The sequence below is a fragment of the Panulirus ornatus genome, chromosome 46 (assembly GCF_036320965.1).
Source record: "Panulirus ornatus isolate Po-2019 chromosome 46, ASM3632096v1, whole genome shotgun sequence".
NCBI classification, from domain to species: domain Eukaryota; kingdom Metazoa; phylum Arthropoda; class Malacostraca; order Decapoda; family Palinuridae; genus Panulirus; species Panulirus ornatus.
The window spans coordinates 40458021-40476476 of NC_092269.1; the positions used below are offsets into that span (position 1 = coordinate 40458021).

Genomic DNA, 18456 nt, shown 5'->3' on the forward strand with positions numbered 1-18456 from the left:
AGCAGCAGCACCAGCACCAGCAGTAGTAGTAGTAGGTTATTTACGGCATAAAGTTGTATATAAAATACCAGTCATGTTTGGCCAGACTCCAGGTGCCGCTGAGCAGGCGACACGTACAGCTGGTGCCCAGACGCTGGGCACCAGCTGTCTACTGGCTAGTAGACAGACACGCCCCTCTGTCTTCGGGACACCTGTACGGCACACGGATTTCTTTGGGAGAGTCTGGAGGCCCGCTCAGGTGTGTTGTGGGAAGTGCAAGGGTCGTACCGTCGTGCTCAAAGGTCGTACCGTGCTGGGGGAAGAGTTGAAGTTAATTACAATATGACGTGAAGGAGGGGAGTTTCCTACTCGCAAAGGTACTGCACACTGCAGGACCGGAACACGTGCACACCTCCAGCAAATAAATCAATTGCCACCAGAGCTGGGATAGTGAGAATGGTGGAGGTGGTTGGAGACAGCGTTGGTGGTAGTGGTGGAGATGGTGGCGATGGCTTGAAGCCGATACTCCGTTCTTGGCGTCGCGTGTGTAGCCGACGCTGCCTCAACACCTCCACTCGTGGCTCCAGCAGCACAGCAGTGGAGTGAGACCATGTACAGACGCCGTGTGTTCCTCTCTGGTCACCGAGAGTCTTCCTCCTGCAGGGTCTGACTTCTCGTTACCGCCTCCCTCACCAGCAGCGCCGGCGAGGAGGGAAGTCTTCGGGATGACATGAAAATCAGTGGGAGAAGTTGTCGGTGTCAACTTCCAAGGGCAGGAACAGGCTGAAGTTCACGACGCTGAGATGATATGGCTCACGTCTCTCCGTGATCACATCATTCTTACAGAAATTACCTACAGATAAGCTTTTCCAGCGTCTACGAGAATTACCAGACGATGAGGCCAGGTTTCCAGTAAAACCAATCTTCCAGACATTGTCTAAGACTATGTATTATTATCATTATTATTATTATTATTATTATCATTATTATTATTATCATTATTATCAATATTATTATCATTATTACTATCATCATCATTATCATTATTATCATTATTATAGGAACCTTTTCTGAAAGGGTTCTAGAGCTATTCCAGGACCCCTTTTCCACAGCTGCTGCAGCTACAAGGCTGCTCTACACTCAGCAGCAGGAAGAGGATGGACTCCTGTTTCATTACCTGATGATGATTCAGCCTCGCCAAAGGTGACTTCATGCTTGATTTAACCTCAAGCAGGCGACGTCCCAAGATTTTATACACTGTATATATAAAGATGTGCTTGAGGGATGACAACACGTGTTCTGAAGGAGAGGCAAGCACACCTCACCAGCTGTGCAGTTTGGTGTGACCTCACGTGGCTCACCATCCAAAACCATCTCTCTTATTAACATAAGAAATATGACCTCTGTGCCACCCGCTGTAAGAGTGATTCAGCAGTACCGACAAGAAGGACCTGGGCGGGTGTGTACAGGGCCAGAAGCATACATATATCTACCCTGGCCACTACACTGGGGTGTAGCGAGACATTATTATCAATGGTTTCCCCAACACTGTCACCCCACACACACACACACACACACACACACACACACACACACACACACTGTCAGCCCTGATGAAACGGATGGTGAACATCAGCTTCCATTCTCTACATTACCACAAGACGAACAGTGGCGACACCACACTACACCACACCACACCACACCACACCATACCACACCACACTACACCACACCACACTACACCACACTACACCACACCACACCATACCACACCACACCACACCACACCACACCACACCATACCATACCACACCACACTACACCACACCACACCATACCACACCACACCACACTACCAACAGCTTACCTCACTCTATCCGATGGTCAGCCCTCTGACCTCGCCGGTAGGAGACTTGAGCATGACAGTACGACCCTTGAATACGATTGCCTTGCCTTTGACCTGACCCCGAAATCAAGTGCAAGGGTGATACGGTCTCAACCCAGGGGATCCCGGCATCCCAGGAGACATCACTGTTGACGGTAAATGTCATGAAATGCTCGGTATCCTCGCTGTACCATCACCACGTTTTCTATAAAAGGAACCGTCGCAATCTTTACCCGCAGACGCTATCCAAGGTAAATAAGGCTGAGGCGTCAAGACCCAGGTGCTGCCAGCAATAAGCCATAACATGAGCGTCCCACCTGACTGGCTGGCTTCCTCTTACCTCACGAGTAAGTCATGAGACCTCACCACACCCTGGCCTGGCCACACAGACCAAAATTATTCAGAGTTCTCGTAACATCCAAGTTCGAGGAGATGATGGCGAGTAGGTGGTGAACCTTGTGGCCTTTTCTGTCTGTCTGTCTGTCTGCATCTGTCTGTCTCTCTGTGTCCACCCGCCATCATCCACACACACACACACACACACACACACACACAAGGCCTAACATCATAAGTTATGAGAGAGCAACGACCCTCATCACACACACATATGACCGAAGCATTACGTGTCCATCATACGTGAATGTCTCGTTGCGACCTGGAAGCTGTTATCTCGTTCTCCCGTGACTACACGTCCCGTTATCCTATTTCCCATAGGTTGGAGCAGCCGTTATCTCGTCCCCGGCACTAGACCTCCCCCAGTTATCTCATTTCCCCGACACTAGGGCTACCGTTAACTCCCTCCCCCGAGAGCGTACATCCTGTTATCAGGTTCGTGAGACTCTCATTTCCCAGTGAGGATGTCCTGTTATCCAGTGTATCTGTTAACGTAACCTTGCTCTAGTATCGGTTCATCATAGTGCACGTGCGTCTCCTGGGCTTGTCCGATGCCTCGCAAATGTTGCACTAGGCAGGTTCTGCTGCTGATATACCACTATACTGGTTCTACCGTGGGTCGGGTACTATACACATCATACTGTGGGTATGGGTCTATATAATAGCTTCTAACGCGAACATAGCACTATACAGGTTAACCTGTGAGTATAGCACTATACAAGCTATACTGAGAGTATAGCGCTATACAGGTTATCCTGTGAGTATAGCGCTATACAGGTTATCCTGTGAGTATAGCGTTATACAGGCAATACTGTAGGACTATACAGGTTAGCCTATGAGTATAGCGCTATACATGCTATGCTGTAGATTAGGGTAAGTAAGATATGGCGTGAGGCAGGCGCGGCTCAGCCTCACCTACTGTCTCGTAAAATATTGTCACAAAAATAAAATCTGATCTTCCTCACTACGCCAGGCCACCGCCTCCCAACCCTTCACAAAAATGATATATTTACGCATCTTTACTTACCATACTTATATATATATATATATATATATATATATATATATATATATATATATATATATATATATATATATATAAAACTTCCACTAAATCAAGAATAAAAATAACTCACACGAGGGACCATCTTTTAATGAGTTATTCTAAAAGTTGATCAATAACGCTGGGATAAAAATAATTTCCTAACTTGTGAGTCAAGAGACGACATAATTCTTCACATCTTTCCACGCACACCGACCAACTGCTCTCCCACAACTTGGGTCAACTTCTTATTCAATCGGAACCACATTTTCCTAACTTGAGTCACTGCCTCTTAAGATTAACTTAGTCTTCTGTGAACTTAAATACAACTTCTACTGCGTTAAGTTCTCCCTTGAAGAACTTAGGTACAGCAGGTCCCGTGTCACACCTTCCGTTAAGGCACCTAAGTAAATCCCTAAAGATTATAAGTCATTATTTATATAATCCCAGCAATCCTTATGAGTAATCCAACAGACAAATCAAACTAATCATTAATCATGTAATCCGCTACTGACGTCAGAGCAATGCTTCTCAGTTCCAGTGTAACTAAATTCCTTTCACCTTATCCTAAATTAATATAATCCAGTCCTGGGTAATGTAATCCACTGTCAGATGATAACAAACACATTATCCAATGAAAATCCATATCTTGATTGAGTAAATTTTCACGAAGACTAAGAAAACTGTTCGTTAATGAATGAAATTATCCTTTCCACATCTAATTATGAGTCGCGTTGATGACTTAATAACCTGTGATGGTAATTCACTCGCTCGCAAATTTCATCACTTCCTTCGGAAAAAAATGATTCCATCGGAAAATAATTCTATCCTTTTTTTCAACATAATTCATTATCATAATTATCTTATCCCACGTAACATTCATCTAATGATTGTGAATAATTATCGTCACGTCTCAACTCCGTGAATTCCTCAAAGCCACAAGTGTTTCCCAAGAATCTGAGATGCATGAGACGTACCTCACCTTCGCCAAATCACTCGACTCACCGCGGAAAAATATTGGTCACACACCCGCAGTCATCCCATCCTCACACATGCAACCCATACCTCATACAAGATAATGACGTGTCTCATGAAAGTAATCCAGTCCTACGAAATGGTCCAATCCTCACTAACCTAAGATCGTCCTTGCAAAAAAAAAAAATGAAATGGTCCTCACGAAAAATAATTGCCTGTTCAAGAAAAATGAACATGTCCTCACAAAATGAAATAATCCAATTTCTCACACAATCATCTGTTCATCACGAACAATGATCTATGTCCTCACAAATGATCCGGTCCTCACGGAAAATAATCTGCTCTTCACGAAATCATCTGGTCCCTCGCCAAAACAATTCAGATTCTCGCGGGGAAATTCAATTTGTCCCGGTAATATAATAATTCCCCAGGAACCCGACCCAATCCCTGACGCAGACTGGCCACTCCTTCCCTCGGCCCTGAGGGTCGTATGGCAACCCCTCCTGCACCTCCTTGAGCAGCGTCACCCTGGTTGTGCGGCCGGCCAGTCCTGCGCCTCCCTCAGCGACGCGTCGCCTGCGTGGCCCTCGGTAACCGTGCGACACAGATCCTACGGGAGGACTCGCCCACACGCAACATGACGGATGCGCTCATAACCGCGAGCACACACGGGAACCCCCCCGCCCCCCATCCCCAAGCCAAGAGAGAGGGGGTCCTGCCCATATACATGTGGCAAAGACACCAGGAGAGCTGTGGTAGTAGGGCTTCTGAACATGTCCGGGTCACACTGGCTGGCTGGCAGGCAGGGTCTGCAGTGTAAACAGTGTTGTAACCTTACGTCTTTTCTTATAGTCGCTGGGTATTACGAGGGGTGATCTGTAGGGGTAAACTGTAGGGGTAAACTGTAGGGGTATAGGGGTAATCTGTACTACACTGGCTGCATTTGTACATCAGGTGGCCCACGATGGTGTTGCAAAGACTGTGCACTAAGCAACGCACTGATGATAAGAGCAAAGCATTATCTTAACATTATCACCTCCACTTGGTATACATCACGCAGGATAACAGCCCGTCACACGTGACGTATCCTGTACAGCACGTGTGCACGGCGGTCCTTTCAAAGGTTCTGAAAATCCACCGTAGATTGTTAACACGGCGGTGTGAGCCAGCGAGGTCCTCCCAGCACATGAACCTGCAGGAGGCAGGATGTGCAGGAAGACATCCACGCATCCTAAGGTATTCAATCCTTCATCATGGACCCCAACACATACTTCACTTGTGAAGCAAATTCCCTATTTGCCAGAGCTGATCACGTTCATGAATACATCAATAAGGTAATGTTGGGTTTCATTATTACCGTTAATATTCAAACACTTTTCCTTCTTAATAATATTCAAATCTTAATTGACCGTTAATATAATCTCAGCCTTTTTAAATATTCCAAAATATTCTGACTATTTTCGAATAATTTTGGCACATTACTGGTCACCTTCTCACCAGAGGAGGGCCGGAGTTGCTGGTGAAGACCCGGGCACCACACCTGCCCAGACTGGTGAAGACCCGGGCACCACACCTGCCCAGACTGGTGAAGACCCGGGCACCACACCTGCCCAGACTGGTGAAGACCCGGGCACCACACCTGCCCAGACTGGTGAAGACCCGGGCACCACACCTGCCCAGACTGGTGAAGACCCAGGCACCACACCTGCCCAGACTGGTGAAGACCCGGGCACCACACCTGCCCAGACTGGTGAAGAGGGTAAAAGGCCCCTTGACATCTTAATCAATGTCCCTCCACTCACCATGATCAGGGCCAACAGCCACAGCCTCACCATGACAGTTTCATAAGCAGAACTCCACGAGAGGCGCCCTAACGGAGTGCTGTGTGTGTGTGTGTGTGTGTGTGGTGACCCTAGCTACAGTGTAGAGATCAGGGCCTCGTCTACCAGAGGACTGTCATTCAATCCCCGTCGGAGGTGGACACACAGAGTGTCCACTGCCTGCAAGACGAGGGTAGGAAATCACATGCCCAGCCACGGTGAGGCTATTGTCTCGTTGTACGTCATAACAAGACACACAAGCACTGTTCCGAGGGTTTAGGGCTGTGTTGGCCTCAGTTAATGGTAGTTACCGAGGAAGCTAATACTGGCTCGTTTGTAAACAGACATCTGTATAAGCAGATGACGTAGGCAGCGGGTGATAAGAGAGTAACTGGCTAGATAACGCATTCATTATCTGCTCATCTGGCCCAAGGCCTCACTCATTACCGAACCAGAAGTTCATTTCCGGGATGAGGAGGACCCATGAGGAGGCTATATGAGCGAAAGATTACATGAACAGGAACACAGCTGATTACGTGCAAATTTGGTGATTAATTTAAGGTGGTTCTCATTTCTTTAATCAACGTGTTAATTACTAGATGAAGTAAGAGGGAACGAGCTGATCAGGTCGTGAGCTGAGGGATTAAGAAGATAATCAGACTGATGGTTAACAGGCTATCACATGGATGACTGGTAATTAACCTATCTTACCTGATGAAGAATACCGATGAATCGGGCGATGATCTGGTCGAGCTGCTGATGAAAATGAGTACAAGGAGGTGTTAACTACCCATCACTCTGCCACTCCAGCGCTTACCACTGGTTCCATAACAAGGCAACAGACGATCGCCTCAGCCGACATAGACGTGCGTCTTATAGTACATATGGGTTGGACAGAGGAACCTGCCAGTGCATGGTGACCAAGCACGTGTCTGGCAACAATCACAAAGGAATAGAGAAGTGTCACAGCGGCACATGTGGTGAGGAAAATGGTATATGGTATCATAAAGCGTCAGAGGGAAGGGTCATATTCTATATATGATACTATCAATAACGCAGGTTACAGTAGCACCATACACAGTACAGCAGCGTGCCAGTCTCAACTGGAAAAGGGCGAAGCATGCGACCAGGAGGGCGTGCTGTAGTATGTACACTGGAGAAGAGCAAGTTTGAGGAGGAGGATATAAGGAGAAAATTGGTTTCCGTGTGGACCCTCGATGGAGACGGTGGGAGGAATGGGGGTCATGTCTGGGGTTCGGGAGGAGAGGATGGGCCAGACTGGTTGATGTTGGAGAGTGGAGGGTGATCATGGCTGGTGTTGGGGAGGAGAGGATGGGCCAGACGGGTTGGTGTTGGAGAGTGGAGGGTGACCATGGCTGGGGTTGAAGAAGGGAAGCTGGTCACGGCTGGGGTTGGGGTGGCGTGCGGTCACACCTGTACATGAATCCAATAACCTCGTGTTGGGCGAGGCGGCGGGTGGCAGCCAAGTCTCACTGTGTTGACGCGACCGGTGGAAAATACTCAAGAAGTAAAAACGAAGGAAAAAAAATCGCCTTAATTACGTGAGCGGCCCCAGGGTGGAGGGGGACGACTCACGACCTCCCGCACCTGCAGACACCACCACCCTCCTGCTGCGCCTGGTTTATAGTCTAGGTCTGGACCATGTGTTAAATGTGGACAACATGACACCTGTTATATCTCCCCCGAATACCCAACCTTTACAGACTGATCCTCTAGATATGGCCAGCACTCGGCGTTACGCACCTGCCCTCCCCAGATATAGCCAGCTGTGATATAACCTATAAATATCATCACCAGCACTCAACCTGTGCGGGGTCAACCCTCTTCCTGCACCACGACGGTGAGGTGTGTGGCCAGCACTCAGGCTTGTGTGTGTGTGTGTGTGTGTGTGTGTGTGTGTCTGCACCAGATGACCAACAGGTACTCGCAGTACTCTCGAGTCATGACCAAGACTTGATGACAGGGGGTCTTCTCCCAAGATGGCCTCTATATGTAATCATAAAGCTAACGATGTACGTAGGTTGCTCAAGACAGTGCTACACACCTTCATTCATAAGGTTGTGTGCGACACGAGTGTAGGCCATCCTCTCTACTCCCACCCATAATAATGTTAACACTAACAAATTATAAGTTAAGTGAGTCTTCAATGCTTCATTAGCAGTTAAATTAGTTTTGGTAAGAGCAATTACCGTAGTGGATGCGGTTGCGTAAGATCAGGCCAATTTATCGATTACAGAACTTACCAAGTCTGAGGAAAGGGATGAAATTATCAAGTTCATTTTGTTTAGAATAAACCCTTTGGTATAAATCACAAGTTCCTTGCAGCGGCTACAAGTTCCATAAAAAGATCACAAAACCCTTGGAGAGGTTACAACTTCCTTGGAGAAGTTGCAAGTGCTTTTGGAGAGGTTGGAAGTATCTTGGAGAGGTTACAAGTTCCTTGGAGAGGTTACAAGTTCCTTGGAGAGGTTACAAGTTCCTTGGAGAGGTTACAAGTTCCTTGGAGAGGTTACAAGTAAGTGGGTGTTATGTAGAAGCTCTGGTTATTCAGGTGTGGGTGGCTGATGACTGGAACAGATTTCATTTCGCGAAACTATCTGTTACAATGAGATAATGACCCTGTCCTGAAGAGTTATTTATAACAGGTGTTTATGTGGTGAATATGGACCATGAAGCTGCACATGCATGTGGGATCATGTGGTGCAAACGGATCATGTGGCTGTACAATGATGCAGGTGAAGGTTATGTGGTACAAAAGAACGGTACAGTTGTACATGAGTGGCACATGGAACGCATGGCCCGTTTTCCTCCATGTGGGACCAACTGGAACACTGGACCGTGAAGCTGTGCACTGGTGACAGCTGGAACAATGGTACTGGAACAGGTTGTTCCATCCACCGTCTGCCTCCTGTTGCCTCATATGTGGAGAGAAATGTGTCTCCTAACTACCGGGCGTCCGTGAATGACGAACACGGAACAGTCAACATGCAGCTGAAAACTAAGAGAAAAACAGTTGAAAGAGTTAACAGTTAGCAACCACGATGAGGAAGACATACAGATCAAACAGTTAATCAACACGAGGTAAAAGGAATGAGGATGACTAATATATACATACAACAGTTAACAACAGATGGTGAAGGTGACCAGGGTGATAAACAAATAGCACAGCTAAGAGGTGGTGAAGGAGATAAAGATGACTGACAGACACAACAGTTAACAAGGAGTGAAGATGAGGACAATAGATGGATACAATAGCTAACAGGTAATAAAGATGAAGATGACAAACAGACAAAACAGTTAACAGCGAAGGGGATGAAGAAGACAGGAGGTGGAGGGGGTGAGGAAGACAAACAGACGTCACGGGTAACAGGTAGTGGAGGGGGTGAGGATGATGAAAATGCAATAAAGGGACATGGAGGTGTGTGAGGAGCGGCCCATGTACACGGCCAGGCCTCACGACACACACCACCACCACGTTAAAGAAGAACTACCCGGCCTCTACTGGTCCCTGGCTCTGACTGGTCGTCATGCTGTCCTGACTGGTCGTGGTGCTGCTGGCTCTGACTGGTCGTCAGGGGATTCTGACTGGTCGTGGTGGTGGTGGTGGTGGATGAGTGACGGATGGTTCTAGGTGGTAGTGATGACAGTGGTGGTTCCTGAGTGGCAGTGGTGATGCACCTGGTCGTCCTGAGCAGAGAGAGGTATGGCCCGACTGTCTTGGTGATGGTGGTGAAGATGTTGACTGACTGGTCGTAACGATAGTGATGATGATGATGATAGTGATGATGATGATGATAGTGATGGCGGTTGTGATTGTGGGTGATGATGATGATGGTGGAACAGTCTGGAATACACATCAGAATCAGTATCTCCGACACCAGAATCAGTATCAACAAAGACGGAATCCTCACCATCAGCGCCAGCATCAGTATGTTCAGTGAACGTCACATCATGGTCATCAACAACACCAGATTCACAATACGCCAGAATTACCATCACCAACCTCACCATCCATAGAATCACCATCACTAACCACACCATCCATAGAATCACCATCACCAACCTCACCATCCATAGAATCACCATCACCAACCACACCATCCATAGAATCACCATCCCCACCAACGTCAGAACTAGCACCAATGCAGAACTTGAGTCACCAACCCTTCAACACACACGCTACATATTCCTACGTACACAGAAACAGATTTTTGCAACCCCTCCCTGAATTACACTGGCCTCCGCGATAACTTTGTATGGCTTGTAATTTCCCCCCCAAAAAAAACCTGTGCATGAGTCAGGTCAGTATATCCTGTGCATCACAGGGAGGATGTCCCTCTATATCTATAGGAAGATTTTCTCTCTACTTCACAGTACAATAAAGTAAAACACGGTTATCGAGTATTCCTTTGGGAAGCCCATCTTTAATGGTGATGCTGCGTGAATTATCGCTGGAGTAAAACAGGTCGAATAGAAGAAGAAGAGAGAACGATTACAGGAGAGATGTTAAGAGACAACAAAAGAGACAGACCGAAAAAAAAATATATAATTGGAGACATGTCTTAAAGCAGAAAACGAACACGTTGAGGAGGAAATAGAAAACTGGAGGAGTAAACAGAAAAATATAGCACACAAGATGAGGTGGAAAAAGTGGCGAGAGACGAGAAAAGAAGAAAACAAAAGAGAAGGAAAAAGAAACAGAAGACAAGAAGAGGTGGAAAATGCAAATGAAAAAAAGAGTTATTGGACAAAATCAGGTTTCCCTTGGCATGGCATCCCCTTCCATGTGAGCCAAGACTGTGGTTATAGGGAGGTCGATGAAGGCGGTGCACATTATGTGGACCCCTCGACCCATCCCGACCCAGGGTAGTCCGTCCACACACACACACACACACACACACACGGCGGCCCGCACTACCGGCTACTGCCTGGCACGATGGGATACAGTGGCCCCTGGCTGGCACGAAGACATGGGAGAGAGAGAGAGAGAGAGAGAGAGAGAGAGAGAGAGAGAGAGAGAGAGAGAGAGAGAGAGAGAGAGATGAGGCTTCGAGCGAGCACGCTCTCCCAACAATAAAGCAGCTATGACGTCAGTGGAGGAGGTTGAGATAGAAGGCGGGAGAGTGGCCCCTTCGGAACTCCCCCCCCCCTCTCTCTCTCTCTCTCACCCTCCCTCCCAATCCCCAGTTCCCTCCCTCCACCTCCCTGGTAACTTGTGCGGGTACGGTATCAGGGCACAGATTTTGTCCGTGACCCTTCAAGTGACACTGTAGTTGTACTAAAGGGCCGAGAATCGACGTGCATCCACAGGTCGTACGCCTCACAAGGGGCTCAGTAAACAGTATGAACAACGACAATTTGTAGGGATGAGATTTAAAACAAAATTTACAGGTATTTCTAGATTTTTACGTGACGTCGTAAGATACCTGCAATACCGTAACAGACAACGTTGATATTCGTGCGCGGGATGTCGCAGGGATGTGTGTAAGGCAACACGATCGGAGTGGTGGGGTATATCTCTGAGGTTAGCAGGGTTTACAAGCCCTACGAGGCCAGGAGGAATACCTCTAATGCCTAGATGATGTGAACTACCTGAAGATGGCCAACGACTTGCTGGTTTACAATGTTTCTAACAAAGACGGAGACCTTTACATTATCGTGAAGTCTGGTCTCCATTAACAAAGTGTTGAGTAACACGTTTTGCATCACTGAACACGTCACCTGACTGCACTAATGAACAACACACCAGATCGCTGGCGTCCCAGCTGTGGGGGTAGAACACCCCCGACACCATCGTAAGGTATATATAAAGTCAGGTCCCTAGCCGAGCTGTGGGGATGAAAGGCCTCAGGAACCACCGTAAGGTTAGGTGAGGTGAGATAGGTTAAGGCAAGGTAAGGTAAGGTAAGGTATATAATAATTAATCACATCTCCAGAATCGAACACCAGTGCCAGTGGGATAACTTGACACACTCGCTCCCTTGTCAAGCTATTTACTCGATACTGTTTAGGTCCTCCTTACAACACACGAGCAAACTTGAGGCAAAGATCAAATAAGAATTGACAGGGGGAAAATATGTGTATATAACTGCCCCATGAACCCTTATTACTGAAAGCATGCCGGAGTTACTCCAGTGTCAAACTGTATACATGAGATCTCATGTATACACGTGGAGTGTATGTACAGTACTTCAGGGTGATGTGTACTGGACCTGGATGCCGCTTTGAGGATATCAAAATCTGATTTTCAGAAGCCTTACACGTCACAATTACCTCACTCCTCTTATCCAAAACATGTGACCTAGCAGCACCAAATTATAAAGAAGAGGCGCCTCAGGATCAAAGGCACGATCCAAGGGTATAATAGCCTGGCAGAGGGGGACTGATCTGAGCCCTGGTGTAGAGCTGCTGCCATCTACCTCACCTGACTGTGCGTTTCTCTCCCACACACATTCTCCTCCAGCTCTTCAAGCTTCCTCAGTCCTCGACAATGACACGACAACAACTTCACGACCTCAACAGGATGAACATAGTTATGATACCCAAACTATAAATATACTAACTCAGACCTTCACTGTATTTACCCAACCACATGGGAACCACTCGTCAACCACACCACAAGTCAATCCATTATCGCTTTTTGAACATAAAACGATGAAAATACTTTACGGGCACCAGGAAATCTGACATCGGACGAAGACTCCTGAATATATCGATTTATCGGCGGAAGCAAATTATTTCCGAGCGCCACATTAATTGATATGTGATCTACCTTTGTTAGTACACAATGGTGAAAAATCTCATTAGTGACTTTCTCTGTGCAACCCCAGGGGAACCCTCCAGCAACACAGCGTAGGACTTCCCGTTAGTAACCCCAGAGGAACCCTCCATTACCACAGTGGAGAGCTTCTCCTTGGTAACCCCAGAGGATACCTCCAGCACCACAGCGTAAGGCTTCCCCTTAGTAACCCCAGAGGATCCCTCCAGCACCACAGTGTGGAGCTTCCCCTTATCAGCTCCACCCTGCATACCACAGTCTTGTTCCCACATTCCTTGTTGCAAAACCACCTATAACTCCACCTCCCAACACATATGTAACAAACCTTGAAGAACTGACATGACACAGTCACAGAGACTCATCTTCAGATGTTGATAATTCTCGTCTTCATCTGTACGGCAGACTCGGCTACACGAGAGAATCAACCCTGTATGTTGTCGTGTTTTCACATCGTCCAAGGAGGCTCCGCCACCCACACATATACTTCATAAAGTCCGAAGCGATTCAGCTTATCAACCCTCCTGGTATGGTCTCAAAACTTGATCCACTCGCCCTACACCACAATATTTGTTTTCGTTCCTCTTCTGTACACACACTTTCGGTTTCTACTCCCGAGAATTGACTGCTTGCGTGCCCTGCCATGAGCGGGGACCGCGTGATCCACGTCAAGCCATGAGTCACATGATTATGATGTGGACGAAGGCAACTCAAGGTTGTGTTGTTATGATCTCTGTGTGTCTTCCACTGTGTCACAAAGGTTTAAGAACTGTACCTCAACAACTTAACCCCCCCCCCCCCCCCCCCAACATTCTTCAATGAAATATTTACCATTTCCCGAAAGACACGAAGAATATTCTCCATACTTTTCTCCTCACATCTCCATGTTTCATTCAAGGTCTGGCGTCGAGGTGCACTTGCGTCCGTGACAGCAGCATTCAACACAATGTATCTTTTTCCGCGATAAGCTCATAAATGTCTCACACAGCACCAGGATATCTCAAGTCAGCATCACCAGCAAGTGTAATCAACCCTATGGAAGGACTCGGGACGCTTTGCTGAAACCAAAATGATGCCGTGAAACAGCTCAACGAAATGAAGCAACGAGATCTTGGTACCGAACCCACGTGTACCAAAGATTTGGCTTCACCTCGGCCAGCCCAGGGTTGGTGTAAGCGGAAGCATGCGCCTCAAATGGAGGCTTTGTAATACAAATCTGGTGGAGGCTGCGGACATGGTGAGGACATCAGGACTACCGGGTAAAGTCGCACCTTGACAAAGCCAGGTGCAGCGCTCCAGCCAGACGGCACTTCATCCAGAGGGTGTGGTGGCAGAAACACTGACGGAATGCTAGGATGGAGTGGCTGAGGGGATGTAGCATGTCACCTGCAGCGAAGAAGAGGATATCGGATCCTGAGAGGACTCGAGGGTTGGAGGGACGTAGGTAGGTAGGTAGGCGTGGTGGTGAGGTGGAGGGTTAGATGACGGGAGCAGTGAGGACGAGGATTGAGGATTACTAGGAGGGGCAATGATCAGGGAGAATGGGAGAGGATGTGGAGGCACCTACATGCTGAGTGAGTGGGGCACACTATCACTTGGTGGTGAGTGGGACGAAGAGTGGTGGGAGGAGGGGACTGACAGTGGGATGAGGAGTGGAGGTTTACGTCAGAGAAGACGAAGGCACACCGGGAGATAACGCCGAGTAACAACACAAGAACAATGAACGAGAAAGAGAAAAAAAAGAATAAGTCAGAGAACAGTGAGTTCAGGAGAGGGAGGAAGAGAACTACATAGTATGAGATGCTCAAGAAGAACATAAGAGAGGATAACAAGCGATGCTCACGCGTAACACCTCCTCTGACGTAACAGTAAACATCAACCACTCACCAATGAGAGGGAAGACACACAGGTGACCGGCAGGACAGATATGCACTATGATACCTCATTCCCTGGACCGACCAAGCTCAGAAAATCTCTTCCTACTTTCCCTCATCGTGTAACCCTTCTATCTTTACCAGCCAGGTCCTCACACACCTGGTTTTTGTCCATTCGCCATGGCTTTAATGGGTCATGCTTTGCTTGCGCCACTATAACGTTCATATACGTACAGGCCAAAAGTACGCAAGTAACGCGCATAATGAAATGACTAAAAGTGGATAATAGCAATCAGATCACGACGAACATATACATAACCCAGCACACAAGACGTTTCATCTACGAAAGCAATAAAACACTTGAGACAAGAAAAGAGGAAGGAGAGGGGCCAGAGCTCGAGTGTTGAGGGACAGTACTAGGGCGAAAGGCAGGGGTCTGGCTAGGGTGGGTGTACAGGGCGGTAGGCTGACGGGTGGCGCCAGACAGAGTGGCCGGGTGAGGAGCGACAGGTCGGGTCCACCATTAGAACCAGGAACTGGAGTTAACTAAGTTTAACAGCGTCATTAGCGAGGTGAGAGCACAGAGGAGACCCCTGGTGCGGCAGCTGCTGACCCAACCCCACCTGACGCACCTACCTCCACCTCGCGTCCATTACACGACCCCACCTACTGTATTATCATCCAAGTGAGACGCACACATGCACCTCGCATGCATGTATCAACATGACCAATGTGCACCGGCCTGACGTACACTATGACAAGTACTACATGACCCCTGACATCCCTGCATCGTCCCTACCTGGGCCTTTGTTAACTACCCTGACATGTCCTCCACACACACAACCCCGGCCTCGCTACAGTGACCTCTCCTACCAGCAGGTCAACTTACACAGCTCCTTCCCTACACACAACAGGTGTAGTCTACCAGAACTCTACAAAGGTATGATATCAAAGTTGGACAAATGGGCCCCACGAGTGCAACACTCCCTCCCCGTAATGCGCAAACTGGTCATTACACGCATCACAGGGAAACAGAAACCAGCATTTACCAAGGGCATCGTGCACAGACACACACCACCAGGGTCGGTCATCCAGCCACACCAGAGTGGCCGGCGTCTCACGGATGGACAGTAAAAACAAGACTTGATGGTATGCAAATAGTGTCCATCATAACTGCGGCGAGGTGAGCCGGGCCTGATGAAGGATCACCCGCTCCTCCAACACAACATACCTTTTTCCCCTCACACTTTCTGTGTGTGTGTGTGTGTGTGTGTGTGTGTGGATAGTATAAGCTGTGTGCCCATACACAGTGTTCCATCTCTGCAAGAAGCACCTACGATTCCTTAGCACTCAGTACGTAACATCACTCCTAACGTCGTCTTACCAACATGGGTGTGCAGACCGTGTGCGCGCACCGACAATGATGTGGCTCATCAGATCACAGAGCTACGCCATCAATGTTCATCTACTTCTTAGTCTACATCACCCACAAGATGAACATCTTACACTACGTCATTAACAATAATGTCATTACTGAATCAAATGTAAATTTCTTAATGTTTTCTCTCACCGTTGGCTGGTCCTGTCCGACTCGTGAAGAAGGCAGGCCACACCGTCCGTCCTGTGTCTCAAGTGTTGGTTGCTGAGCTGACGCAACACTCGCCTCCCTGACCTACCGAGCAACACAATGCTTAATGTGTCATATTTTCTTATGACAAAAATATTCATATTTAACCGTCGAAATGGTTTGCACATACAAACATGCATGGAACATCATAATGTCATAAGAGAATGTTGCACATACAAACATGCATGGAACATCATAATGTCATAAGAGAATGGTTCTGGTTAACATTTACTCTTTTAAACTTATAAACAAAGTTAATATTTCAATATATCGTCATGACAAATACCATAACAGAACTCAAAGTCGTTTGGTTTTAGATTATTGCGATAAGCAAGTTATATACAGGAAAACCTCACAAACTTCATTATATTTACAATACGTTTCACAAAAACCAAATGAAAGAGGAGTAATCAAAACAGAAAAACACGTATAAACCTAAAATTGCCTTAATTCGTGAAAAGTTAAGTACTTTATACGAGTTTACAAAAGACAGTGAAAACTTGCATGTAACTTGAACACTTTCCTTCACTATACACCAGGTATACAGACGGAACATGACGCTGGACACGTGATACGTGAAGCAACAAATGAAACGCGATACGTGACACACTAAATGCAACAAGTGAAGCAATGATGTCGTTGCCACTTGGTGGCGTTGTGTTGCCGTGCAAGCCACGTGGGCAGCGAGCCCCTGCTTCACCACGTACGTTGGCAGGTTGTGTGGTGGGGAGGGTTCATAACCAGTGAACAAGTCGGCTGTGACTCGAACCATGGTCATCAGGACGACATTGTCTCACTGGCAAACGTAACCGAGACACAAGAGTCATGGTCTCTACTGGCCTCCCGTTTTCCTCAAGTTCCGACTCTCTTAAGTTCTGGTTTCCATCCATTCAACACTGGTGGCCATTACCATGTAACCTGGGTTGTGACAGGTCTCCACAACTTCAAGGTCGGGTTTCGATTGCTTCATGTTGGTCTCTATTACTCTCACCTTTGGTTTCATACTCTGAGATGTATAGTTCCTGTCCTTCAGTTTGGTTTCTTTTACTTTAAGATTTGTTCTCAATCTTTTAGGTTCAGTTCTTAGTACGTAAAGTTTGGTGTGTGTTACTTTAAGTAAAGTCTGGCCAACATCAGTGTAAGACCCACTGTATGCACAACTGAGTCTTCATGATCATCCACCATCTCTCACACAACGTACAATAATCTCAAACATTTAGTCCAGGTTTATATAACTCTCTTAAGTTTCACCTCAATGGTACTGTTTTTAACTCTTGACATTTCAAGCTGTGTAGTTTTAAACTTTCGCGTGGAATGTGTGCTTATTTTCTGTCCTTTCAACTCTGTGTATTTTTTTTCTCGGCATCTAATTCCTTTCCTCACAGAGAAATTGACGTCATTATGGCTCCAAGTTTCTTGTGTCATATATAACAACACAAGCTTCAACCCGATGCATAGATTACAATGCCGTTGATTTACTGATCCCCGTCACGCACAACGGATTTCTAGTCTCTTGATATATTCCAGTTCTCAACTTAAGAATTTCAACTATTCCAGAAACACTTCCAGCCTCCAGTTCCTGTCTCTCTGATGCTGGGGCCTCTGTTCACACTGCCAGCGTTCCAGTATGCCCGACGGCTTCACTTTCGAAAGGAGCGGAAAAGATTAAGAGTTGAACCCACTCGATATTCCGGGTCCAGAAGTTTCGGGTCTTGGATCTGTTTCCGACACGAGCAGTAGGGTTCGACTGTCTGGTTTCGGGTCTTGGGGTCTCAAGTAAGGTTTTGCCGAGTGTTGGGATCTGAGCTAACTTTTCCATTCCGGTTGTTGGGTTTTAGGACGGTAAAGTGTAGGGTATCAGGGTCCACATATTGGTCATCCAGTGTCTGGTTTCGCGTGTCGATATTGGGTCTCGATATTGGGTTTCTTAATATGTTTTTTAAGAGTCTGATGTCGGGAAATATGGGTCTCGAATTTCGAGTCATGACCGTTCATTCCTCAATGTGAACCCTGCTGGGTCATGATCTTTACCTCTACAATCGAAGCTTCGGATCTAAGCTTCAGG

General features: G+C 47.1%; 2 protein-coding genes across 5 annotated transcripts in view; one reads left to right on the forward strand and one right to left on the reverse strand.

Annotated features, from left to right (window-relative positions):
* The window catches only part of LOC139763285 (cGMP-inhibited 3',5'-cyclic phosphodiesterase 3A-like), a 140631-nt gene that overhangs the window by 82700 nt on the left and 39475 nt on the right, over window positions 1-18456 (forward strand). The gene's annotated exons all lie outside the window — the stretch shown is intronic.
* Window positions 8385-18456, reverse strand: part of LOC139763290 (uncharacterized) — a 52000-nt gene continuing 41928 nt past the window's right edge. The window contains exons 2-3 of the mRNA XM_071689256.1: window positions 16335-16436; window positions 8385-9113 (exon numbers count right to left, since the gene is read on the reverse strand). Of these exons, the coding sequence (XP_071545357.1) occupies window positions 9032-9113; window positions 16335-16436 (184 nt within the window). The 3' untranslated portion in view covers window positions 8385-9031. The remainder of the gene's footprint in view (window positions 9114-16334; window positions 16437-18456) is intronic.